This window comes from Pleuronectes platessa, chromosome 3, assembly GCF_947347685.1.
Source record: "Pleuronectes platessa chromosome 3, fPlePla1.1, whole genome shotgun sequence".
NCBI classification, from domain to species: Eukaryota; Metazoa; Chordata; class Actinopteri; order Pleuronectiformes; family Pleuronectidae; genus Pleuronectes; species Pleuronectes platessa.
In genome coordinates, this window is record NC_070628.1 from 27150904 (window position 1) to 27178525 (window position 27622).

Consider the following 27622-nt stretch of genomic DNA (forward strand, 5'->3'; position numbering starts at 1 on the left):
GACAACGAAGACTATAGGTTGATATAGCAGTGGTGCTGGCAGGCTAATGGCAGCCTGCTTGCTCTGTCTCAGAGGCTTACTGCTGATGACCTGCGACACAGTGGGAAACAGTGTTGACCAGCTTCTTGTAGAGGAATGTGGCTAAGCTGTGGGGACTGTTGGATCGGCTCAGTGTGACCAGACAAATCGACTGAGGAACTTTTGCTACCAGTTACTACATTTACTGCCCTGTATTTGTTGAAGGTCACTCAGCTGTCGGTGAGTATCGCTGGGTAAACATTTACAAAGTAAACGCCTCTAGCGTGTGTGTGTGTGTGATCTCTGACTGGGTGGCAGTTTGTTTGCTGTGAAAGCTTTAACTTTGTATTACTGTGTGTGCATTCTGCAGCACATCTGAATGTTTTGACCATCATAGGCACAAGTAGTCATTGGACTGTGTGGAAATATCATCGGCTCGTTGTGTGTACCTGGATAGATTTGAGTGTGAAGTCTCTCAGGTCTCCATGGACTTGCTGCAGGACTCCAGTCAGACCATGTGGGGTCTGAACACACGTTTGAAGGGCTTCCTGGAGCAGGTGAACAAGCTGCAGGAGGCCAACCAGCAGCTGGAGGATCAGATAGCCGACTGGGGGACCAGGAATGCGTCACGATCCCAGGACTGGTCCCAACAGGAACATGCATTGAGGGAGCTCCGTGGCCAGGTCAGACTCACACTTGTTGAAATTCGTTATAATTAGGTGATCGTTTGAACTCTTAAAAAAGGTTGGAAATTGCGAACTTCTTTGCCAAATATATAGGCACAATCTTGATGTATATTAGACGTGCTACAGAATTATTTGCACTTAGGTTTTATGATAATGCTTGGTTTGGGCATCACCCTTGTCAGGCAGAGAAAATAAGCATGTGTATATCAAACAATGACTGCAATAAAAACACAGACACAGTGGATTGTTGTTGTTAATGACAGCCTCAAGCAACATGATGGGAACTGCCTCAAATACATGTTCACCTGAAGGCAAGGTGAGGAGAAATGGCAGCGGTGCCACGCTGGTTTCGGGCTAAACATTGCTTTGAGGCTATTGCTGCCGATTATTGATCATTTTGACATTTTTAACAACCATTAGCAAACCCTCTGGATACTGAAACCTCAGCTAAAAGTTGGCAAAACTTGATCTTAAACAATTTGTCTGCGGTAATTCATTAGCGACACAGTAAACATGTGTTACATAAGTCCACGAGGTAGAAAGAGAGAGTTAAGGCCACATCAAAGAAACTTGCTTCAGAGGATTAGGATCAAATATGTGTGTCCTTACTCTTAGATCACAGCCAGATAGACGCAGCAACAATGCCGTCTGTCACACACAGAAAGAATGTGGAACTCTTTATTACTTTAAGACCATTATCGCCACGCAATCAGTACAGTTGCTCACATGACTCGACTTGATGGTTTTCTGCTGCTCCCATGGTTTTAGTGTCGCGTCCTGTTGCTCACCACGTCACTCATCTCAACGTCTGGCAGACGAGCCTGTGACTATGACAAGATCAAACTCTGCTAGTGCTATTGTGCACTTATTCAATGCCTTCTTGTTAACATATAGGATTATGTCCCTGTTTTTCTTCTTGAATGCTGTTTCAAATTTGTGTTTTCTTTACAGGGCTTACTCATTGATGCGTAATCAGCCTTTAAGACGTTAAAAAGGCGATCATGTCAATGTTAAGATTCCTTCATCTCACAGGGGCTTAAAGATGTGAAGGTGTAACCCAACATCCACATCATAGTCGTGTTTGTAATAGTATGGAATATTCCATGCTATATTTGTCTTTCGTTCAACGTGGGTGTGTGCTTTACTGGAAGTGCTCACTCATAAGAAAACAAAAGGGAAATCAAGGTGTGTTACCTTATTATGTGCGTGATAAGAGAATAGGAGACTCCTTTCTTTGTGCTTGGATTCCTCCTTGGAATCCAAAGACGGTTTGTGGCTTTTTTATACGGTCGATTGAAACTGAATTTCTGAGAAAGTTTTGGCACATGTATTATTTATTCAACATGCACCACCTCAGCACTGATTTACTATTTGAGCCTGCAGGTGAGGTAAGGATAACAGAGAAGCAAATTAAGGATAACTCTCTATGAGTACATTTTGAACAGAAATGCAGTTGTGGCACCTGGTAGCTCACATTGTAGTGTTAGTGCTCCACATGAGGAGACTTGACCCCCTTTGCAGTGGTCGCAGGTTGCGTTTGTGGCGTGTCTTCTTCCATTCTCTCTCGCCATTTCATGCTTGTCCTATCAATAAAGTAGAAAATGCCCCATATCTTTACAAGTTATTATTTCATAATTACGATAAATGTTGTCTACTCTCAGAGGTGACTCTTCACCAGACTGCACATGTTGAGTAATCCACAAATTCCGTTTAGCAGCTTCAGTGTCAGATCCCTGGTATTGTTCATGCTGGTTCACTGTCACGCTGCTGGAAAGAAGGTCAATTAAATTATTATTTAGAAAAAAAAATATCGATGGAACTGATAAGTAGCTATTACTTTGATTTATTGCATTTATCTTTTCAACAGACCTTATGCCACAGCGCAGCCCACCTCATCAACTTATCATAGTCATATTGATATCTAAAAAACTGAACATTGTCTTTGCACATTCCGTGATCTAATCTGATGGTATTGTGTTGTACTTTGTGTTCTCTTTCAGGTTGGTAAACTACTGATGGAGAATGCCCAGCTGGCATTACAGTCTGACACCATGAAGTCCAGAGCTTCTGCCATTCAGTCCAGGTCAGCTGGGTTTGTATGTAGTTTTCCTGAAAGCTCTAACGTTCCTCTGCATCACCCAATACGGTCCAACCAGATTAGTCAGAATAGTCAGTATATCAGGCATGAGATAACATCTATTAGCCTACACTCATTCATGGAGTTTGGGCCCAGAGTGATCAGTCACAGTGAGACAGGTTGGAGGTTTGGGGATTTTAATCAGTAACAAATTAAATACACGTCGACGTGGCATTACTGCTCTATGAAACATCTCAGTACACGAAGCAAAGTTGCAGAATATCTTATCCCATATTTCCTGTTTTCATGCTGCTGCAATGCTTTTCCAGTCATCTGTTATCAAACTCAGGCCAGTTTCTGCTCCTGTGAGCCAACATGCATACAAATCCAGGCTGGGCTTTGTGCTGCGTCGGCACTTTCAATTATGTGTTTATGCAGACTGACACTGAGCCCCACCACCACCTCCGCTGCCAACCATTAACCCATGACGGACAGCGGCAACAGATAGATACCCCTGTTCCGGCCACTGATACCTGCTTACACTACTTATACTACTGGTTGTCGGGAGCTTAAGTTGTGCAGAAGACCTTCAAACTTCCAATGGATATTCACCATCTTGTCATCATTCTATAAGAATAGCTCCACCTGATGTATCTCCTGACCAGCTGAGTGTGTCTGTGAAACTCTGGACTGTGTTTATGACACACTGAGGATGATGTCAAGGTCTTTTAAAATCCTTCATACTAGCAGATGTGATTTGTGGAACACAGCCTTCAAGATATAGTAAATATCTAAAGACTGGGAATGTGTTCTCTTGATCATCTTGATCATTTGTGTTTTCTTTATCTGAGGATTACGTGTGATTGATGTTCTATGGGGTTAAATGATTAACTATGAACACTGGCTGGTGGCTCAGTAAATAACCTCAGCTGTTGACATTGTAGGTGTGAGACAGAGGAGCGGAATACCCAACGTCTTGAGCAACAGGTGGTTCTGCTCAGGGAGACAAAGAGGAAGGCAGACCAGAGCAGCATGATGCTGCAAGCAGACATCCACCGCTCCATGACAGAGCTGCAGGAGACGCACCGGGAGTTTGAGGTCACTAAATATACTCCAAATGTATTTTCTATGCTTTCCTTTAATCTCGCCAACGTCCAAACCTGCCTGTGCCTTCATGCTCCTCTCTGCCTGACAGCAGACAGTCTATAATCTCTTGAATAATGCTTTTCATTATTTCTTTGAAAAAAAATTAAGAAAACATATACACACGTACACATTTAAGGCACATAATAATGACAAATATAAATAAGAATCAAATCTAAAATCAAAATGAATATATATTGAAACATTTATATAATGTATCATGGATAACATTTTAGGGTCTGCACCAACATCAGGGCCTAACTGCTCCAATGACGCTTTGGGTCATTTTGATGGCGCTCTGCAGAGCTGTCGGCTCCTTCGTGGTGCCACTGGCATACCATGCTGTGATGCAGTACATCTTGATTCTCTCAACTGTGCATCTTTAAAAGTTCATGAAGAGGTTCCGGGGCAGCCCGACGCTCCTCAGTTTCCTCAGGAAGTCAAGACATTACTGTTCCTTTCCAGTGACAGTCTTTGGAATCCCAATCAAGGGGTCTGGGTGGAGTTTGCATATTTTTCCCAGTGCGTGGGTTTCCTCTAGGTACTCCCACAGTCCAAAAACACGTAGTTACAGATTAGGTCAGTTGGACCATGGATGACCTGTAACCCTCAAAGGATATGCAGTATAGTTAAAGGATGGATGAATAATGGCTACTTTACAATGACAGCCTGATAGTGGAGTATGTGCCACCAAGTAAGACAATTTATATTCTTGGGAGGAAACAATAATATAAATTAGAAAATAATAAATTAATAATCCCATCTGTTATTGGAACCTTTGTTGGTCGAGGATTTGTGAGCTGGATAATCCCGGGGGCTGGAAAACGTTGAAAATGTTTTTGGTCAGATGCAGTGTCTCATAAACAAGCGAGCCAATGCAATGAGGGTTCAAACATCTTTGTGAAGTTGGCTGGAGATTGAGTCGTGGACAATGTTGGACATGATTGATCATTTGCCTTTGACACCTGTTAGGATTGTTGCCTTCTACTCAAGATGTGGTAGCTAATAATTTTAAGACCCAATGTCACTATCACTGGCTATAACGAACACTGTGTTAAAACACAGGCTGGTAGTGGAGCAGGTTGGACCAGAGAAGTTTGGACAACAGCTCAGTAACTGACTGTGTAGTTGTCCATCAAAGCTGTGACAATATTGACCTTACCTGCAGTTATTAATAGAATTATTGTACAGGCCCACTAGACCCATAAGTGGTGAGTGCTGGAAACATTGGTTGAAATATGTATTATATATATATATATATTATTATCATATAAGAATATTTAATATGCTAGTGATTTGCCCCTACTTAAATATTTCAACTATTCGCTGGCTTGCCATGACATTTTGTACAGTAGGTCATGTACAGGTTCCTTTCCAGATGAATTGTTATAATATAGTGATTCCTGAACTTTTCATCTTGCGCCATTATTAGGTCACAATTTTAGCTTGTTTACATTTTCTTATTATGTTTTGCTCCATTAGCATCGAATGCACTTAGTGTTTTGCGACAATGTTGTGCTAAATGCCAAGTGTGTGTGTGTGTATGTGTGCACGCAGGTTTTCAATTGACAGCAACTTCTGACCTCATCCTCCTCTCTCTTTTCTTTCCCACCTCCTTCTATTAATTTTCTCCGTCCTGCTGACTAATACCACCAGCCCTCCTACCTCCACCACTACTGTGATTTGTCCTGCACACATACACACACACAACCACAAATGCACGTATGTAGGGCTGAATAATGATTTTTCTCACTTGCCTCTGCATTGCGATGACTGCCTCATTGCCCGCTGTCATAGACACACGCACACACACACACACACACACACACACACACACACACACACACACACACACACACTCTTCTCTCTTGCCCTCCTTTTGTCCTTTGCATCTATTCAACAATATGTTCACAAACTAATTCCATCTCTATGCTTTATTTTCTGTAGTGTCTCTCCCTCTCTTTACATCATTCACTCTCCTCTCATGCTCTCTCTCCCTCTCTCCCTTTCTCCCTGTCCCCCCCTCCCACCCACCCTTGCTCCCTCTGGTTGGCTGTTTGTAGGCAGCCCAAGCTCTGCAGCTGCAGCGGGCCGGCTCCTGCGATGCCCTGTTAGCATCATCTACGGCAAAAGGAGGGGAGGAGAAGCATGGCACAGGGATGGAGCTCACCCAGCTCCTCGACAGAATCAGAGCGCAGTGCGACCATAACAGATTTCCCGGCCCAGACGAGAGACACCACAGCCTTGGGACCGTGGCAAATCCACCACCAGGCTTGGTCGGGCCCAGCCACTCTGGTGCTGGAGCAGCAGCAGCAGCAGCAAACAGAAGAGCTCTTACTGAGGTATGTATCATCCTCGTCACCCTTGTGAATCTTCCCTAAGCAGTTTTTTCTGTGCCTCTCTCATGCTGTCCTGGCCCACTGCCAGTCAGACACACCCTCATTACCAACTTCAGAGTCTCCGAGGTAAGGCCGACAGATGTACTGTGTGTTCTCCACTTGATTTAAATGGTAAGTGGGCTGTTGATGACTGTGGTGAAAAGGTGGAGCATTAAGAGACACTGTCACGCTCCCTCCTTTCTCTGTGCGTCTGTTGGCACATTTTCTGTTTTGTATGACTTTCTCCTCCTTTTCTAATCACTTCATCTAAACACTACTACATTTAGTGCGAAACACTATTGCAGTAGTGTGTAACACAATTTGATCTGCCACTACTGTCTGAATTATTCCTGATCTTCATTAAATATGTATGAGCCAAATAACAACCCATGCGTTCTCATCTGTAGGATACAATCTTGCAGATTTGAATCCTTTATCTAGTTAAAGTAGCTTTTTGTTATTTTTGCCTCCTGCCCCCTAGATTTGGACGTCTTTATTATGCCACTGTTCCTGTGCCACAGCACAATGACTTTGGTCTGACAATGACCACAGGCTCCAGGCCACCACAGTGCTATTTCAGAGCATCTTTTATAAAACTGTGTTATTTACATCAGATCCACTGAAGTTAATGTTAACACAATGCTGGCTTTTTTCGGGAACGTCATACTGTCTTTATTAACGTACATCCGTTGTATACTATGGGGTTATGATAGTGCTTAGGGAAAGATGCTGCCCCATGTGTTCTTTACTCCGTGAGTTGGCACAGTATGTGCAGACAGTGAATTGAAGAATCTAAACCTGGATACAGACAACAAATCTTCATTCATCCTCAATTTCAGCAACATTAACACGCTTTTAAATCTTAAAGCTGTAATGTGGAATTTTCCTGTAAACAAACAAAAGTTACGCTTACATACAGTGTTTTACGTAAACATTGTGTGAATCCCTGTGGTCTGATAATTATTATAACTGCTGCCATCAGTGTGACACAACAGTGTGAAACCGGTGACAGGCGTGTGTGTCTCATCATGCATGTGCAGCATGTATAGGATACAAACAAAAGCAGGGGCCCTGTTCTAAAAACATAGCATAAGCAGTTGTCAAACCCTCCACAGGTCACCTTTCAAATCTCTGTAATGGTATATTATAAACTCTAAATCTGAAACAGTGTGCACAAACTCCAGCACTTTTTCATCAGTTTATACACAGACATCTTGGAAGCAGATTTTTATCTGTAACAGATTATTTTCATAGTGAGGAGTAGATATTTTTACTTAAGTAAAGGATCCCAAGAAGTCCAACTTAACCGTATATAATAAATCTTATAAGTAACGTCAGATATCCTCTGTCTAAATTCCTTGTCATGTAATTATCCCATAAGATTACAGAATGATTATTGCAGTAAAACAGAAAATGGAAAATAACTCATAACATGAGTCATCTTCATTTACTGTCAAAACATTACCGTAGGTGTTCTGAGACAGTCTCACCGCTCCACTGCATTTGAATTGGGCGAGGACGGAGAGTGGGAAATGTCTGACAGCTGAACAGTGTCCCGGTGCAGCTTGTACAGCTGTGTGTACTCGCAGACCCAGGTGTCGGCTCCACTTTCTGTTTAGCAAACTGAAACGCACACCACCAAAACAACCACATAGTCCTCTGACTGCGTGCCAGTGGGAACATCTTTCAGTGGCTGCACGTGATTCTCATCAAGCCTGTTTCATTTTTCTAATACATACATGAATGTCTACTAGAAATGAACATGAGCACCTTTTGCACCAGAGTTATCATATCTTACATCTTATCACAATGTTAAAGACTGGTGTTGTGTTTGACTGTGAGAAGTTAAATGGGTATTTGTGTGTTAGTGTGTGTGTGTGTGTGTGTCTTTATGTTTGGCTGAGAGTGAATGTTGTGGCAGTGGAAGTGCTGGGTTCTTGTGCCTCTTTTAAAATCTCATCCTCCTCACCTAACCCAGGAGGAAGCAGCGTGGGCTCAGGTGAGCCTCGGCGGCGCCGCCCTGAGGGAGGCGCGGGCTGAGCTCGCAGAGGCCAGGAAGCAGTGGCACTCCCTGCAGGTGGAGATTGAGACCCTGCATGCTTTGGTAAGACAACCTACAGTAACCTACCATTTTCCCCAGCTATCACATTGATAGCACTTCTCCTAATGTTCTCAACGTTTCCATAATTTCTTTTGTATATATACTTGAAACATGTCTTTTCTCATGAAAGTTGTATATTGTTATTTGTTGAGGGCCAAACAGCTGATTCAAAAGCTGTTGGAACATTTCTCATAAAATCCACAGATGTTATGTCATGGTGGTGCTCGCAGAAAAGTCAACACATCACTGAAGTCATGATTCATCCTCCAGGGAGCATGAATGTCTAACCAAATGTTATCCCCATCCAATGAACATATTTCAGTCTGGACAAAATTGGCAAAAACACTGTCTGACTTAAATGTAGTAACCTGTTTACAATGCACTCAACTGCATTGTAAAATAATCTAGATAAAGATTAATAAAATGTTTTGAATACATTTGAATCATTCTATAATATTCAGTGGTGGGTATTACATTTAAATGTTGTGGCAATTGACTTATGTTATAATAATGAACTAATAATCAATATTATATTAATTAATGCATATTAATGTGTCATGGTTACATTTTAGTTTTTAGCAGCATTTCTCTTTTTCATCTAGAAACATGGATTTGTACTGTTGCACTCTCTATGCTGGGAAGCCAGTGAGGGATTCTGTTCTTTTTCTATGAAATTCTCAGTTAAAACATTATTATTTGCTACATGCTTCTTCGAAGGCAGTGTTTATTTGACCAAAAATATACAATGTCCAGTCATGATGCTGACAGCCGTTGCCTCTTGCTATCCAGGAGAAAGGCCTGGAGAGCTCCTTGCATAACACTCAGCAGATGTACTCCAGCCAGCTGCAGGACCTCTCCCAGGTTATTGTTGGGCTGGAGAGCGAGCTGGAGCAGGTGAGGGACGGGCTCTCCACCCAGCGTCAGCGCCACAGCCAGCTCCTCAACACAAAGATGAGGCTGGAGCGAGAAATTGCCACTTACCGACGCCTCCTGGAGCGTGAAGAGGGCAGGTGAGGACAAGAGACAGAGAAGGGGTTGGAAACAGCATGGGAACCAGGAAAGAATCATTCACTTGGAATTATGAAGCAACACTTGTTGTAGAAATACACTTTACAGACGCACTCGTTCGCTGACATAACTCAACAAAGAAATTCTCCCTTCCATTTAACGAAGAAGTAAACAAAATGATTTCCTAATCGTTTCCTTTATTTAGCTGTCAAACAGGTTGGTCATGCTCCTCCGTCTAGAGTTTGGTTAAATCCTACTATTCTGTTATGGATTAGAGACTTAATCTGTATAGAAACTAGTTATCCCCACTAATTGCAGGCTGAGACAGACTTAGGCTGTAAAAGAGAACACCAAAACAACATGTGATTCATGACATTTAACAGTGTCTGGAAATTAATTATTGATTTATAACGTATAAATCCAGCTCTGTCTGTCATCAGATATAAAGATAAACCCCTGTCTTCCATTCATCAAGCTGTTTCAATAGGGAATATTCCATTCTTTTAGCATGGCCTTTAATTATCTTCACCATGGGTAGACAACTCAGAGTGAACTCCAGGGCAATTTAACAACTTTTCTGCATCACTCCCATGATTGTCATGCTGTAGTTTGAGGAAGGTAGTTTTTTGTTGTATGACTCTTTTAGAGGGTTACAGGGGGATAGATTTGCCACTTTTGCTTTTCCTTATTTCTTTAGATTGCAGATGCTTTTCACTCAGAATCTGACTTTGACTGATGTCATTGATGCCAGGAGAGACAGGACGTGACTTCTGAAATCTGCATTGTAAGGTCTTATTCAAGAAGGGTGGTGAATGAGTGGGGAGCAAGTGAATGCTCAAAGGGCTGTGTGAGGAATACAAGAGCTGAAACCACAGAGATTTGTCAATTATGTTTGCCAAGTAACAAAAGAAAGGACAGAAAATATCACACTGATGATCCAGACTGTACAAAGACAATTGATATTGTAGTGTCACATATTTTATCAAAATATAAGATAAGATATCTTAGTCGGTATCTACAGTCTTGCAAGCAGCTCTGTAAACCTGTAATGGGGCAGAGTTTGAGTCAAATGCTCCCCACCACCACTACCAGAGCTTCTCTCATGAAGATCCACATGCGTGTGGATGACACAGTCCTACCAATGATTTGGTTTCACAATATTCTATGATTCATGATCCCCCCTCCACCCTGACCAGCAGGTGGTACTCTAAGCTTTAGATCGTAAGATTACACACAATGAGAAGCACTAAATATAAACATAACTATTGTTTATCCTCTTGTATGTAGGCTAGTGAAGTTCAAGAGCGCACACTTCCTATGAGTGAAATTGTTAAGTACTCAAGAATACCCTGAAGCAAGTTCACTCATATGTTCAGGTATCATCGCAGCGGTTACCATTAAAGGTATCTTCAGTATAAAAGAGAGGCCAGTATATTGCAGCACACACAGACTTTCTGTAATCCTCCATCTGCAGTTCATTTATCCAATGGCCTGCAAGGATGCAGGCGGATCTTGTATGGGACATTACATCTCCTCACTCACATCCTCCTTCTAACTGCTGTTTCATGGTTTCATTGCCCTAGTCAGCATTATTGATGCTGGATGCTTATTGCCACAATACTCTCGCTGTTGGTTTTAGCACACATGTCTGTAATTCTGCTTGTAGGTTGCAGACATCCTGTATGAACCTCAATATGTACCTTAATGGGGTGTCTGTGGGTGCAACAGCAACACTAACACATCGACTTTCATCAGAAGTTAGAGATTATTTCTGATGAAGGATTCCAACGTGGGTTTCAAAGTATCATTCAATCTGGGTTTGTTAAAGATCCAATTTGCAATTCTCTGAGATGATACTCCTCAATTGCTTGAATGACAGAAGATAATGGAAAACAGAGATGGTGGCTGAAACTCCACTGACAGACTGCCTCTGTTAGGGTGATGTAGGCAGACAGTCGCATCCTGCAAAAGGTCTCACAAGGATAAACTAAAGATCTTAAGTTTGGACTTTAAGAGTAAAGATATAGACTCACTGCAGCTCAAGAAGTTTCTCCCTACAGAACTCAGTGGTTGGTTCCTTCTAACAGTAAATACATAGCCATAAGTCATGTTAAAGCCAAGGTATTTTGGGAGATACGTTCATTGGTCGAGAACTAGATGAGATGATCGAAACCACTCCCATGTCCATCAGGTATGAAATTACAGCTAGGCAACATTCAGCTTAGCTTAGCATGGCATAAAGGAACATTAAAGATATGACTTTAATAACTTCATTATTAAGCTTCACAATTGCTGCCGGTCAGATTCATTTTTATATTTTCTGACAGAGCTAAGCTAGGTTTTAGTATTTTTGTGATGAGCTAACAATCCCCCAATCACAGAGCCTATCAGCTAGCGCAGGGGTGTCCAAACTACGGCCCGCGGGCCAACTGCGGCCCGCCATAAATTTTTAATTGACCCGTATCAAAGTCTAAAAATATAATTGACTATTGCCCACTGTATTGCACTTCTTAGTTTAAACACTAGGTGGCGCCAAAATTAACAACATGTACATGATTTAACTGCACTTGATTGATTTTGCCAATAGTAGTGCATTAGAAGTAAGGCAGTGTACCTCACGTATAGTGAGTGGCCCAGTCCTTCCTATATTTTTCTGCATGTGGCCCTCGGGGAAAAAAAAGGTGGACACCCCTGAGCTAGCGTATCATGATGAATAAGCCTCTGGGGGCAACAGCAATATTACTTGGCTTCAAGCGTAGACAGCAGATATCCGGGCCGATACTCCGTCTTCCGTTTACAGTCCAATGAGTCCTCACAAGCTAAAGGTTCTCCACACAAAATACACACAGCAAATTTTTATCAACATATTCATAGTAATGAAGATAAATTAAAAAGCAGTTAGCTGTTCCTTTCCATCAATGAGTTTCTCTCTTAGCCGGCTCAAATGTGAAAATCATACAGTGGTTAATCAAACAGAAACAAGAGGCTTCCTGCCACAAATGTTGTCCCTCACCTACAGATTCTACATATTCACATGCAGAATCTGATAGAACATTTAAACATCTCCTTGCTGTATTTTAGACATCAAGAAAGCCAGAAAGTTGAACATTTTTCAAGCGGGTGTTCCAGCCATGACACACACGCTTATATTCTTTTGGCTATGATAACTCTGTATGCTGTGTCTGTGGCTGCAGGTACATGGGTCGGGACGGGCCGTCGATGGGTCTGCGACCCTGGAGGTCCTCTGTGGTGGAGCCGAAGGAGAATGGTCTGGAGAACAGTTTTATTGACCCTGCTGTTACTCCGGATGAACCCAAGTCTGAGCCTCTGCCTGAAATACCATCACTCCTCCCTGAAGAGACTGGGAAGAAGAGAAGCATACTGCGCAGACAGCAAAGCCTTGTGATACTCACAGGTAAGAGACACACACACGCGCACACACACACATACTGCTACAGTCATGTTATGATTTGTTGTTAATGTCTGTACTCACAGAGCCGGAGCAAGATAACGATTTGCCCATCTCCACTGTGAAGACTCAGGAGTTTCTTCAAGGCAATGTTGTGCAGGAGAGTGCTGAGGGTCATGGCACCATCGAGTAAGTATTGATCTTTGTGCACCTCATTGACCTGCAGTCAGCACCTCTGGTTCAGTCTGAAGTGTAGGCAGTTTCTATTAGCAGGGCGTAACAGCATCACTCTAGAGTACAGATCTTTTTTTTTACCACATAAATTAGTTATTTCTTTCAGTTTAAATACTCTCTAGCCTCATGATCTAAGTTACCCCTCAGGTTTATAATTGACTCATCAGTTCATAATGACGATAATCCATCTCTACCTCGGCGACGTCTGGTCCGGCATAGCGGATGTGTAAACTCTCAAAGGCATTCTTCTTACACGTTAAACAAGTTATGAGCCATTAAACATTTAGCAGGCGGCTGCAGGTTCCCATGAGTAAGTCGTCATAACAGCGCATGGGAATGGTTCTTCCTTTAAAGGGCTTGTGTTTGATGTGGAGACACCTGCCTGGTGTGGAGTTTTAAGGGCATGGCACCTTATTGTTGTACGAGACATGGGTGGAATTCTTTGTCCAAGCCCAATGGACAAATTTACAAGCCAAACACACACACACACACACACACACACACACACACACACACACAGACAGGTATTTGCATAATGATCCATGACACACATACAAATTATCTCTACAGGCTGTAGTGTGTGTGTGTGTGTGTGTGTGTGTGTGTGTGTGTGTGTGTGTGTGTGTGTGTGTGTGTGTTGTGTGTCTGTGTGTGTGTGTGTGTGTGTTTGTGTGTGTGTGTGTGTTTTTGTGTGTTTGTGGGCGTGTGCGTTTGTGTGTGTGTGTGCGTGCGTGTTTCAGACATCATTTATTTTGTCTTGAAGGTCCAAAAATCGTTCCTGTATGATTCTTCCAATGACACAATAAACAATGATATATCTATATGCTCAAACATTTCCTTGTTGCTGAAACAATTATCTATTAGTCAGAGTCCTGTCAAAGGTGGTTGGTGAGCCAAACTTTCAAATACAGTGCTCTCTTCCTTTGTAGAGTCTCTTCTTCTGTTCACAGAGATTTGCATCAATTTGAATTTAGTTTGACTGAGTTTGTTTTGGAAGACCCAGAGTTTTGGCTACTCTGTGCCCTACTGGTTATATTATGAATTATGTGCATTTTCTATGGTACATTGTATCTGTTACACAGAGCCATACATGGCACGACTGGCAGACGCCTTCCAGCATCAGAGTGTTCTCCCTTGCTGCCCCCTAGTGTTATTATACGTGTAATTACACATTCTGCATTACTTAGTTGGATTATGACTAAATTAATATGTGAAATAATTCTTTGTTTTTGAGTCATGCCATTGACAAAGTAAACAATGACGTCACATGAAAATAATCAGCTGAATGGCATTCACATTGAAAGATAGACCAATCTTGTTATGTTCCCAAACCAAAGATAAATAAATAAATAAACAAAATAGAGATCTACAACATAGATTCAACTGTTTTTAGAACTGATGATGTGATGTTTATCATGTGTGATCATAGTCACCTTTAAGTTACAAACATGATTTCTAACGTTTCTTGTCAGGACGGAGAATTTTGACAAGGTGATTAAGCAGTGGGAGGGCTCCTTCTTCAGAGGGAATCCCAAGCTGCGCAAGAAGTCGGTGTCTCTGCGCTTCGACCTGCACATGGCTGCAGCAGACGAGGGGTGTGCCCAGACTAAACAGGACAGCCTCCCTGACGTGGAGGTGCGTCTGGTCATGAAGAGATCTCGCAGCATCCCGGCAATCACACAGTGACTCTGTCACCAGTTGGTCAGATCGAAAACACCGGTTTGCAGCCGTTTGTGGTGATACAGGTGATGCTGGAGGTGCAGCGATAGCATCTGTCATTGACATCTAGGATATTAACATTACCATCATGCTTAATATGTATTTCAAATTATATATATATTCATATTGATGACTGAAACAGATTTCAAAACCTTCATCCATCTGGCTTTTGTGCTGATCCAATGAGCCTATTTTTACAGTTTCAGAAAGCCACAACAAATGTTATCACACATACTTTCATTACATTACAGAGGATAACAATTAAATATGCAAAAATGTCTCTGTCACCTAACTCAAATGAAGAACAAGTGTCTCTCAACCCTGTCACTGTTTCAACTACTGCATTTGATCCTAATTAACTCTCCGTACAGGAGGCTGGGTGCACCGAAAGACATGGAGTCAGAGATCTCTAAGGCTGGACTTTTTTAACAGGTTTTCTGTCAGGGACTGTGTGGAAATGATTAGGGGGGAGGGTCTTGATTAATTAACGTTATCTCATGAGAGAGAGCTCATCATTTGTCACTACTACACAATCACAGCTCCCACTTCCACTTTATAGTATACCTTAAGAGAAGGTACAACTACAGTGATGTTACAATAAAATAATGTAAATATGACATATACAGTGACAGTTCTTGGTTAAAAAATATAGATATTTAATGAAATAAAATAATAGTAAAATGCTGAAAATTTGATAAATAATTTTGCCACTATTCGAAAGCAATTTTTCATTATAAAGTCACCTCAGTATGAACTAACACTAAATCTATTTTTGCGAGTTGGTATTACATGTACAGTCACTTTATTACACTGTTGATCCTGATCCCATTTTATAATGCTCATTTCATCATTACAAATTGTTTTCCTATGTCTTACACAACCCTGAAATATACATACAGCGGTGCACTGTCAGCAGGGTGAACAGTGTGAGCTATTGCAAGCATGCAGCTGAGATCTGCAGTAGTAGGATGTTACAGTAGTAGCAATACTACTCCTCTACTCAACTAGCAGTTTAAACTGGAGTGCACAAATGTAAATTATTTGCGCACTCTTTGTTGTTGATGGCAAAATAAATCGTGTTTATTCAAAAGTGTAACATTACGAAAAGAAATTGTGCGGTGGGAATGAACATATGAGAAGAGAGGTCCATGCTTTTCAAACAAGAAGAAATACAGTGTTCACCCCCCCCCCTTTAAATAACTATCATGCAATCCCTAAATGCTTGCACTGCAGACACTTACAGCACTTAGAAGAACATCAGCACTGAGAGATATCCACAAAGTGTTCATTTTGAGGGGTCTTTGTCATTGCAGTCCATTCTGTATGTGAATAATATCAAACAAAAGATGTTGCCACATTCTTGATGCATTATGCTGCGATCCGAGCAGCAGTCACAATTTCAACGCTCAGCGAGTGTCTCAGAGGTTCCCTGTCTTAACCAGAGGAGGGCAGTATTTGTAAATAGTTAACTCTGCAGTGTATATTCAAAGCTCGACTCGGGTTGTGTAACATATGCTATCTGTTACACCTTAGATCTAGAATTTTTATTCTAAGTATCATGTTTGGCACCAAAGATATTGAAAAACAAGAACTGGACCATTGTGTGTTGCATTTGGGTGCCTCGGAATATGTTGAGAATATTTAAAGATATTATCTATGCAGTTCTGTGCTTAAGTTTGCTTTGCTTCTTGAAGCACACTCTTCAATTTGAGAGCTCTGTAACTTCAAAATGAAGCATTATGCCTTTATCTTACGATATATTATTTAAAAATAAAAACAGAAATACGTGCAGACTGTTGTGTTTTCTGTCAAATGTTTTCCATCACATTGTGAAATTGACTAACTGGAAGACACAAAGAGACTAACCACATATATTGTTGTACAGTGATTATGTGACGCCCTGTTCAGACTCGGTACAGACGCTTTGATGTTGAGGTAATGGAAAAAGATAGTTCACTCACAAATAAACATGTGTAGGCCCACCCACCCGTTCACGACCTCAGGAGTTCAATGTGTAGCTTTTAATTGTATCAATTTGAAAAATAGTATCATTAATATACAGAAAGAAATTGTTTACAGTGCAGTATAATAAATACATTATGCAAAAACTCTGCTTTGAAATTAAAGGACATAACAATATTTCAAGTGCTTTTCATTAAAGAACATTCAAATTCCCTCACTGATTTATATTTCAGACAGCTGAACACATTTAAACTTCAATTTCCATTGTATTCATTCAACGTTAAAAACAAGACACAATACACTGCTGCACCCCCCTGAATATGCAAGATGTTGGTTTTAACATTTTACACAATAACACATTGTATGATTTTCTGGGCAGCTTCATATATTCAGCGAGAGATCAGTGATGTTGTGTAGCAGTGTGCCATTTAATTACAATCATACTATACATTGGTGCCCTGTCTCTTCTTTTTAGACCACTCCTCAGTCTTCAGTCTTCATACAACATATGCTGTGGTTGCAACTGCCTTTTCGATGACTTTAATCATCTGACCATGTAAAAAAAATGCTAAGCTCTTTGCGTCTACATTTTTCTGGTGCTGAAGAGATTACTTGAGAAAAGGACAGTACATACAGACAGCATTAAATAGAGCCTTAACGCTGCAAGCTGTTTGAGTTGTATCAGTGCTTGTGTGTTTAATGGTTGGCTATGGCTGCCTGAATAACCTCGACAGCCTTGTTGCAAGGCTGCAGTCGGTCATACTCTGCAAAGACATGGCATACGTTCTCCGCACCAGCCTCGATGCCTTTGGCCACAAAGCCAAACATCCTGGCGGAACAAAGAAGCAACAGAACGATTAGATTTGGATTCATTTTCAACAAAACAGAAGTATAAGTTAACATATTTTGCACAGTAGAAGCAATTGTATTGCAGTATAGTAAAGCCTCAAAACATAGACTTTACAGTCAGATACAAAACATCATTCTGATATAGAAAGTAATTATATGCTTGAAAAGCAAAAATTACCTTGCACCAAATGTGGAACCTTTAATCCACCTGTGAGAGTAAAACAGTTCAAGAATAAAATGGTGAGATTTGATAGTCCATGTAATGACCAATAGACATTATAAATATGGTGGTGAATTAGTGTGACAAACAGAAAACATTTAAACAGGAATAATGAGCTGATCAATGAGCTCTTTACTCTCAGTAAGTAACTTGAATGAACATCACATAATGTTTCCAAAACAGATTTGTTTGACAAATGTGAAAAAAAAGAATCACTTTTATTTCATTACAAGTTGTTGTAATATACTCACAATCTATTGTCTGGATCTTCACCACTGTAGCTAAGCAGGTGAGCAGGGTAATGGCGTCTGAAGAAAAGCCTGTGGAAAAAATTATTATGGAGTTAGAAATGTACAGTGTTAACAGAAGGTTGCACAAGAACCACATATCACAACCACCATGAGTTTGTTGTGTACTGTAAGTAGGATCTCAGCACTAAGTGCACAGGATGTGTGTTTTCTTACTTCCTGTTGATATCTGTCAGTGTTACACCCTTCAACGACACCTTCAGATTGACCACGGTTGGTATGAAGGACCCCGAGACCTTCCCAAATGTTGAGGACACTGCCTTCTGAACGGCACAAGGGCCCGTCAGCATCTCGGTGGGAACAGCATTCAGGTAGATGAAGTTGCATGCTATGGAATGGACGAACCCCATGTTATTATATGAGCATTAAACATGTAGGGTAGCAACATAAGTTGAAATGGTTGAAGACCCCTCCAGCTCCTTCCAGGACCTTTAGGTGATTAAGCCATATCTATTTTACACACAGGAAAAAGGACATCGGCACTTCGCAACACTGTGTGTGTGTGTACGTTGAAATAAAGGGAATATACAGAAAATGTGTTTTGCTTATAGTGGGGACTTTTTGGTTCCTCCATACGAATAAAGCTGAATTGAATTGAAAGAGATATTCATGAAATATGTATGGAAATTAATGGAAACTATGATATAAGCTACAATACAGCCATGATAAAAACTTGTAGTGCACTACGGGACGATGGAGGCTACTCAATATTTCAAGCTCACCACATTTCAGAGGTAAATATTGTACGTTTTCTCCACTACATCTTTAGGCCTACTAAACAAACAGTCATTGAAGCAATTGTCTTGAAGGCTAACATCAGACTATTGACTCCTCATTGCTACTAAACTCTAGTTATAACCACTGTCATTACATGTCTGTTCCAGTTAACATGTGGACAGCACTTCCTGCGCTGACAGAACAGAGGATGATGCAGCGTCCTTCACTCAAGCTCATTTATTACACTTGAGTCTGCTTTTCCCGCCAGGATCATTCAAAATGGCTCCTGTGATGAGGGTGAGTTAACCTGCACGGGTCTTAGATCTGACTCAGAAGTCAGGGAACCTTTCCTTTCCTTTCCTATCTGTTTTCGCTCATTGAAAACAACATGGCGATCAGGTTATTTAAATGTTTGTTATGTTAAATGTTTGTTATGTCTCAGAGGGAGACCTGTGGACTCCAAACAGGCACAGTTCTCCTCAATTAGCAAGCTAGCTGTCCTCGCGAGCTGTTGTTAGCATCTCCAACATGGCTGCAACATATTATAACTACAGAAGGAGAAACGTAAGGACGGTACATTAAATACACATGAAAGAAGTTTCAGACAACTTCTGTGGCTTGAATGTGACGTTTCCTCTCCTTTGGGCTCAATGATAAGCACCTGTGTAGCTTCCTCATTTGTATGTTGTTCCCTGTTTCCCTCTAAGTGAAGTATCACTCAGTGAGAATTTCTTTTATGAAAGTTGGTAAACTATAACTCTCTAGTAAAACCTTGGGTTATATGCTAATGGGGATAAACAGGGGTGAGTTGTATGTTACGTTGTCTTACCCGTTTTACTCTTGCCGTCTGGGGCTGGTTTGTCATTTGTCTTTTGCTCTGCTGTGCCCAGATCTGTGAACGCAAATAATACAATAACACACAGACACATTCACACAAACCCCCACACACAGAGTCTTGACTCGACAACGTTAATTTCTTGAAGACTTTCTTGAAAATTCACTACATCCTCTCCTACCTACCACTTCCCTAGCCCCCCCCCCCCCCCCCCCCCCCCCCGACTTAACTCTAACCCTGACCTTAAAGCATAGCCTTAAAGTTTAATGATTTATTTTATAGCCTAAACAGACTCTGATCCCCACAAAATAAGTACAACCTAGACCACACACACACACACACACACACACACACACACACAAACACAACCCTCGACATTATAGGCTGACTTTCTCACCTTGAGAGTGGAGCAGTAATTTGCAGGGTAAAGCGTAAGCGGAGATAGTGTGCTGGTAGACCAGGGCTGAGAGACTTCCTTTAAAAGTAATAGAAAACCACAGTTTTGTCAAAGCTTGACAGAGAAACTCACTGTGTCACTCTGGAAAACAGAAAGATAAATATTGGTGTTTTGCTCAGGTTTCTTTCATGGATGTGTGTGGTAGTTTAGCTGTTTGACAAGGAATCTGGATATATTTGTTGAGATAGGAAGACGTAGAGATTTAAAATGGTTATTATTTCATTCATATTATAATGAGTAAACCAGGTGACTGCAATGGTACTTGAAAAAAATGTTTGCAATGGGAAATTGACTTCAGCTCACAGCTAGACCAAAGAGGAAGAAATGTGACGACATGATTTCCTTTTCTCTTGACCTCACCCATGAGGCTGGTACAGCAGTGCATGAGTCTCAATCCTTAGACTCTGATAAGAGGGAAGACAATGATAATCCTTGATAATGGCTCTGTGGGTGTGAGGACACGCCCTGTGACCTCATCCTTTGGAATAAATAACAAGATTTCTGCGCTGCTGCCCACCCACATCCCATGAGGCTAGACATGGCTGACTCAGGTCTGGTGGGGCAGACATCACGAGAGCAGGATGTGCAGTCATATTGAGTAGGAGTGCATTTTAAGAAAAGCTGATAACTTCTAGATGTGTAACTGTAGGTGTTGCAGGCTTTAACTGCACTTACCAAAGTAGGGTTCCTGAGAAGAGCCTTTGACCCGAACGCCCTTAGTTGATGATTCAATGAGGAAGTGTCTGACAACGTCTGAACTGCTCTCTCCTGTTTTAATAAAGGACAAATGTCAGGAAATTTTACACTGAACTTTAAGTGTCATGATAAAAGGGCAATGGCAGTGATTATTTAATATACCTTGTATTTTATGAATTCTTCTAATTGATACACTTTCTGTTCTAGTCTCCTGCACCACATACAGCCCTCAGCAACAAAAAGCAAGGTGATCACACAGCAAACCAACACATTTGAAATGATAGGATAGCCTGTAACTCCGTTATGTAACAGGGTACTTTACCCTAGCCACCACTTATTTTCAATTTATTCAATCAAATTTTACTTTCAGATCTTTCATTTCCATCACATCTTATAAATCATTCATAATTTTGTGTAACAAAATTCTTGTCCACTATAAACTTTTCTTGAAAAACCCTGTAAGAGAAAAGGTTATAGTGAATTCCCTGGAACAAGGATAATTGTGTTTTGATTATCCTTGGAGATATAATCCAGCAGAGGAGATTGAAACAGACAGCACACTGTAAGCTTGCATACACTGAAATGGCCTTAGTGCAAACACACTGCTCGCATGTCTTTCATATCCTCATTCCAAAAACAGTTGAAAAAATAGATCTGTAAATGAAGTAAGCCTCAAAATTGTTTTGTGAGTGAGGTCCATTTTTCTTCTCAGATTGCTTACAGTTCCATAAACAGCTGGTTTTCCTTTGTGTTTACACAGGACATACTGTGGGTGGAAAAAATAACAGCACTGTCTCCTGCCTCACCACAGATAGCTCGATGCCGTCAGACATGACCATACACATCAGCAGAGTTAAGTAAGTGATTCCCTGTGCCTCTCAGGTCTCTGCTGTAGACAAATGAGCTCAATGAGCTCTCTGCTACAGCGTGTACACATTGTTTGTCCCTGGAAGTGGAAGCTGCGGGATACAAGGCACAAAATGTCCTGTATCCGACCAAACACTGCTGTTTGTTATAATGGCATGTGATTCAAAAGGGTTCATTAGGTCCGATAAAACAACAACTGACAAGTCAAACAATTTACCTGGGTAGGTGGAAGGAGTGAAGTTGGTGGGACTTTGGTCCACCTTCATGGCCAGGCCGAAACTGCCTCTGTAAGAGGTGCTGTCTCTCACCACAAATGTTCCTGCTTCCTTGTCTTTTACCAGACCTTCAGCTAGAATGAATCAAACATAACAGAAAGTGATTAGAGGTATCACGAGGTGAAAAAAGAACTGTATCCTATCAGAGGAATTAACTTGAGAGCTAGAGTAAAGCTATATAGTCTTCATGAAGTGCTGTTTTGAGACTCTCACCTTCTGCTCTGGTGATATGTGGAAGGAACCAAAACTTTGAAGTGTCCATGACAAATTTCATTGAGGGCTGACTGCCATTAAAATGGGCCCGGAAACCTAAACAATCATAAAGATAGTTATGTCAAATAGTGTTGTAAAATGTGGTAGCTGCAAGTATATTGGACTACTATGACAACTGCGACTCACTGTGAGGGGAGAATGGCTTCGAGGGGGACACAGTTACAGTCTGTATCAAGTCCATTTCTGATCCAGGAGAATTGATGTGCAGATTTGGTTCTGGTGCACCATTCACCAACAGTACAGGGATGTCAGTCAAAGACCCGTTGAGTGAAGCTGGACTGCTCTGTGCTCCTTTGCTCTGGAGGTCCTGCAGATGTCCCTGTTTTTTTAGCGAAGGCCTGTCTGCGCTGTCCCTGTTATCAAACAGCCTCATCGGGGACACATCACTGAAGGAGCCGGACGTACCGGTAAGGTTGGACTCTGGAGAGTCAGCATCTTCACTGGCCAAGGACAGGGTGCTAGGCAGGATGGAAGAGGAAGTGTTTACAATTGGTCATATTCCAGAAATCTTTGTCTGTCTGTATATTGTTTGTTATATTGAGGATCATTTATTTGATCAGCTTCCCACTGCATGCCCAAGGCAGTGCAGTATCGAATAAAAAATTTGGACAAACAGATTAAACAGGTGACCACAGCCCTGTAGCGGCGGGGGCTGGGAACATGTCATCACGACAAAAAGCACAGCAACGGGCGCATTCATGACAATGGCAACAACTAATTCTCCGGTTCACGGTTCTGTGCACTGAGTTGAGCTTCTCTGAACTTTGAATAAACAGGTGGACAGCTCTTTGTGCAGCAGCGGTTCTTTTGACGTATTCCTGCAGCAAGTCTTTACTTACTGCAGCTCAATTACTGCAGGTCACTTGTACAGTTTCTGTGAGAAAACTGCAACCAGCGTCACCACAGGCAAAACAAACAGCCCTTTCCACACAGAAATGTTCAGAATGTGCACTGCACTAGTATTAACAATACGCTGGAAGACTGCATGTACAGCATGCGTACCTGATTAATGGCAGGCCGTGCTTTAACAGTGAGTTTTACCTGCCAAGGATGTAGCTGGTGTCTGAGCATGTTGACATGGAGAGGAGCGAGATGCCACTGTTTCTGTTGGGGTTTGGCAAGAAGGATCCTTGCGAAAACGCCATGTCCTGCTTTGTTGAGGGAATTCGTCGGGGTGCACTTCCACATGGCAGCGGAGGCAGTGAGCATGTTGGGGAGCTGGAGAATACCGGCGGGCCGGGTCGTGAAGGGATGGGTATACTGGGTGACACAGACTGGACCATGGTATGTGGGGTGCATCCTCTAGAGACCAACACGCAGTGGGAGATATCTTCATCTTAGCAGAAGGATAGAGAAGAAAGTGTTGGCAAGAACAATAATAAAGACTATAGGAGGGAATTTTGTGAGGGATATGAAAAACAGTGCATGATCCCTGATTTCTTTGACTTCATGTTTTGGTTTTCTTTCAGCAGAAGGGACTTGGCATCCATGCAAATGCACAGCTGCTGAAACTCTTTCAAATTTTCATGCATGGACCTGTTAGAGTATGTCCACTGAATGCATTCAATTGAGTTTGTACTGATTCTGTCTCAACTTGTTCGTGTGCACCTGAGGATCTGTCAGACTGAGTATATGCCCCTTAGGAATACACTGCAGCCTGTGGGCAAGACAGGCACGTGGCCCCTGTTACATAATTATGACTAATACTCATACAGAATCATACATGAAGGTTTTTAGACTCTAACTAGGTGAGTATTGTTACTTGTGGCAATATTATATTATGCAGCAGGAGTACTAATCAACACATCACTTGATTTATTTAATTTACTGATGAAATAGACCAATGAATTGTCTGATTTGTCATCCCTGTTACTGCACAGGGAAGATACTGCTGTTCCAACCTCATGTGTGACTTGTTGGTTTGCTTCTGTGGCTGTAGCCTGTGCAGGGTGTGGCACTTGTCTGGGCAGTAATCCCAGAACAGCTGAGGTTGTGCAATTACCCCATTATAAAAAGATATTTATCTCAAATCTCAAAAAGGGCGGGTAAATTTCCAAAGCCCCAGGCTGTGTTCTATTAGCTTTATGGTTTAACTTTGCTCTGCGTCACACCACTGTAGCCTTGGTTTTCCCTTTGATGCACTCTGGAGACCTGGTTACTGTGTTGCAGAAATGAGGCGTTAGAAAAGTTTGAATAGTATAGGTACACAAAACAGTCTGTACCTGCGGTAGGGCTGATGCAAGACGGACTTTTGTTGACTGAAATGGGTTCAAATGTCGGATCCAAGTCTAGGATGAGCTGGTTGAGATTATTCAGGGAGATGTCGAGATCAGCCTCACCATGGTTACCATTGGGCTGACTATTGACTGTCTCCTGAGCAGAGTCCAGGCGAATAGTTTGACCCACTCTCAGAACATGGTTGGGAAGCATGTGGGACATGCCTTTAGCTGTAGGCATCATGTTAGGAGAGCTCACCGTCTTCTGTGACAACGAAAGACACAAATACAATGGAGAGAGATCAGTTACAATATCCTGGAATTACAGCCTCGATTTTTTTCCTCTTTGCAAAACAGACTCATCATAAACCGTTTTTTCCAAGAAACTCATATCGTTAGAAAAGGAAGTTATCTTCTACACAAAAACACATCCTCAACTCTTTCAATATTTGGTGATTTAAGTGCCCACTTGGCAACATTTGAACAGATGTTCTTTGCTAGATATTTGATTGCATTTTAATGCAATTCTGCAAGCATTAGGTTCAACTTGAACCTGCAACCTGGATTCCAGTATGTTGACATTTACTGGATCTTTCCCACCTGTTTCTCAACCAATGCATAAAACCACTGAATGAGAAATTACACCGGCTTAGTAAACGGCTTACTTCAATGATGATATCAGCATGAATATTTGTTCGGGAAAGGGTGTGTAGTATGAGGAATGAGCCGGTCACGCTGTGCCTCCCTCTCCATGTTTCAGACAAGGCGTGGGGCTCAGTGAGTCACCCAGGTAACCGATGGTTACCATAACTACGCTTGTGTTTTCCTACAACAGCCAAATCTATAATGGTGAACGTATTTTGGGAAAGTAGCAGAATTGCAAAAATCTGCAATTTTCTGGAAAACATTCAAAATTATTTTAGGATTGAGAAGCAGCTCCTGTCGGAAAAATGATGTGCCATGAATTCAATCATCACATAAGCTGTAATATAACTTTTGAATTATTCAGCACGTCTTGTTTTAGGTAATGAGAGCATACGGATAGTCCGTACTATAACCTGCTGCACTAATTATTACACAATATAAACTATATTAATAATGAACTTGAGGCAATGCAACAAAATAGTTCAATGCACAAATACAACATATACATGGCACAAACCATAGACACAGACACATAATTCCAACATTACACCCATAAAACTACATATAACTATAAAGGTCTATAGAGTGGTTGCCATAAAATTATAATACATAGCTTTGTCAACTGTTCTAAATATGTAATAAAAGGTTGCAATACCTCAGCCGACTCTCCCCATGTGTCCATTCAGTGCGTACCTCATCTTGTCATATGTTCTTCATTGTGTTACATGTCTCAGGAAGAAAAAGGAAGACCATCTTACCTTGTTTTCCTCTGGTCAGGTTTCTACTGCTGTAATGTTGTCTTTTCTCTCAGACTGCTCACTGTTTTGGTTTGACACTTCATGTGTGTTTCATGGTTTTATTAATGAAGTCCCAACCCTTTTCTCACTCAGCCTATCAGCAACAAGGATCACTAGTCCCTGCGGCTCCAACTGATGATGTCATCTTAGCTGTGTAAAGTGTATGACTGGAGGGGAGAGTTTTCTCAGATCAACAAACACATTCATCTTAAAATATGTAAAGCTGTGATTTAAATTTTTTACTCGATATGTAGTGCATATATGTATGCTGTGTTTCAACACTTGCAACATATTATATTAAACTACTGGCTGCATTATGCATTATAAGTGTTTACTGGAGTGAATACTGTACCTTGACTGTTGTATTGCATCTCGCTAGACCAGTGACCCACAGTAGCTTTTTATCTGATGTGTCTGATCTCGCTGGTATGGTTGATAAATTAATTAAAGCTGTTGAACCTATCAGTTTCACTCTACTACTCATATCTGTGGCCACATCTACCCTGAGATCTACTGGGTTTTTATCTCCTTTCCACTACTTCTGGCCTCTTGCATCTGATGTTGCAGATAATTTAATGATGCATGTCCATCCGCTCTGTGTCTTTCTGCTCACCTGAAGCCTAAAGTCCAGTGATGTCCCCATATAAACATTGAGATCTGGTGTGTAAAAGAATGAAAAAAGACTGTGCGTAATTGAAGATTGAGCTATTCATAAACCATTTGGTTTCATCAGATACATTCCCAAGATACACTTTACCATAAACCTGCTTCTCCATTCAAATTAGTCACTGTTTTTATAATAAGACACAACCATTCTATTTCTACCCTCATAGTTGAGACATTTTATGATCTTTCTCTGTCCATAAAATTAATATGGAAATTCTGTACTTAGCTCCTTAGCAGGTTCTGCTGGAAAAACTGTGAACAATTCTGACCATTGCAGCTGATAAACACTGGCAGGCTCTTCAATTAAATCTTGAATTTACCTTCAGTGTCAAATAGTTGACATTAAAAGTAGATGCTGGCAGTTTGATGAGAGGAAATAGGAGATTTCTGGCAAATGTGTTTGTCAACAATATACACAGCTATTTATCTAGAGCAGGGGTGTCCAAACTTTTTCTCCCGAGGGCCACATACAGAAAATAAATTTGAAGGTCTGGGCCACTCACGCCGCCAGGCCCCCCTGCCCTGGAGCCGACTGTTGACAGTGCGCCTCAATTGCGTCGCTCAGGGCGGGGGGGGGGGGGGGTGGCGGCGTTCTGAGGGACAGCTGGCTGGTCAGGGGTGAGTTGGGCGCCACATTGTACTGTGGGCCATAGTCCATTAAATTACAATTCATTTAGCTGTCACTTTTATCCAAAGCGATTTACAATCAGTGAATTCAAGGGTACCCGAGGGTACAAACCCAGAACAACAAGAATCAAGAAAGTACAATTTCTTCAAAAATAGAGCAAAACTACAAAGTGCTATAAGTAAGTGCCATTTAAGTGCTACTAAATTGTTAGTTTAAAAAAAAAAATAGTATTTTTTATTTTATTTTTTATTTTTTGATAATTTTAATTTTTTTGAGGCGGGCCAATTTAAAATGTATGGCGGGCCACAGATGGCCCGGGGGCCGTAGTTTGGACACCCCTGTTCTAGAGGGTTGGGTAACCTTGGTATGGTAACCTTTAATGACAATGTCACCAAGGGTCAACTCTTATACCTATATACATATAATTTGTGTTGGACA

At 41.4% G+C, this 27622-nt stretch overlaps 2 protein-coding genes across 3 annotated transcripts; one reads left to right on the forward strand and one right to left on the reverse strand.

Moving 5' to 3' along the window:
* Positions 1-270: 270 nt before the first annotated feature.
* Positions 271-16564, forward strand: krt222 (keratin 222). The gene is made up of 9 exons (XM_053418223.1): positions 271-701; positions 2705-2787; positions 3726-3879; positions 5988-6266; positions 8281-8406; positions 9193-9413; positions 12606-12826; positions 12907-13009; positions 14527-16564. Exons 1-9 carry the CDS (start codon positions 504-506, stop codon positions 14738-14740), a joined length of 1599 nt encoding a protein of 532 aa, XP_053274198.1. The 5' UTR covers positions 271-503; the 3' UTR covers positions 14741-16564.
* Positions 16565-16779: 215 nt separating this feature from the next.
* Positions 16780-27095, reverse strand: LOC128437165 (tensin-4). Of its 2 annotated transcripts, XM_053419213.1 has the most exons (13): positions 25852-27095; positions 24455-24713; positions 23274-23568; positions 22359-22690; positions 22173-22268; positions 21902-22033; positions 20797-20889; positions 20062-20139; positions 19659-19721; positions 18269-18440; positions 18056-18124; positions 17763-17792; positions 16780-17564 (listed from the first exon to the last, which is right to left on the reverse strand). In XM_053419213.1, exons 2-13 carry the CDS (start codon positions 24690-24692, stop codon positions 17432-17434), a joined length of 1731 nt encoding a protein of 576 aa, XP_053275188.1. In that variant the 5' UTR covers positions 24693-24713; positions 25852-27095; the 3' UTR covers positions 16780-17431. The 2 variants fall into 2 exon arrangements, with proteins under 2 accessions (XP_053275188.1, XP_053275189.1); XM_053419214.1 differs by having other exon boundaries at positions 24455-27095.
* Between the last annotated feature and the right edge of the window lie 527 nt (positions 27096-27622).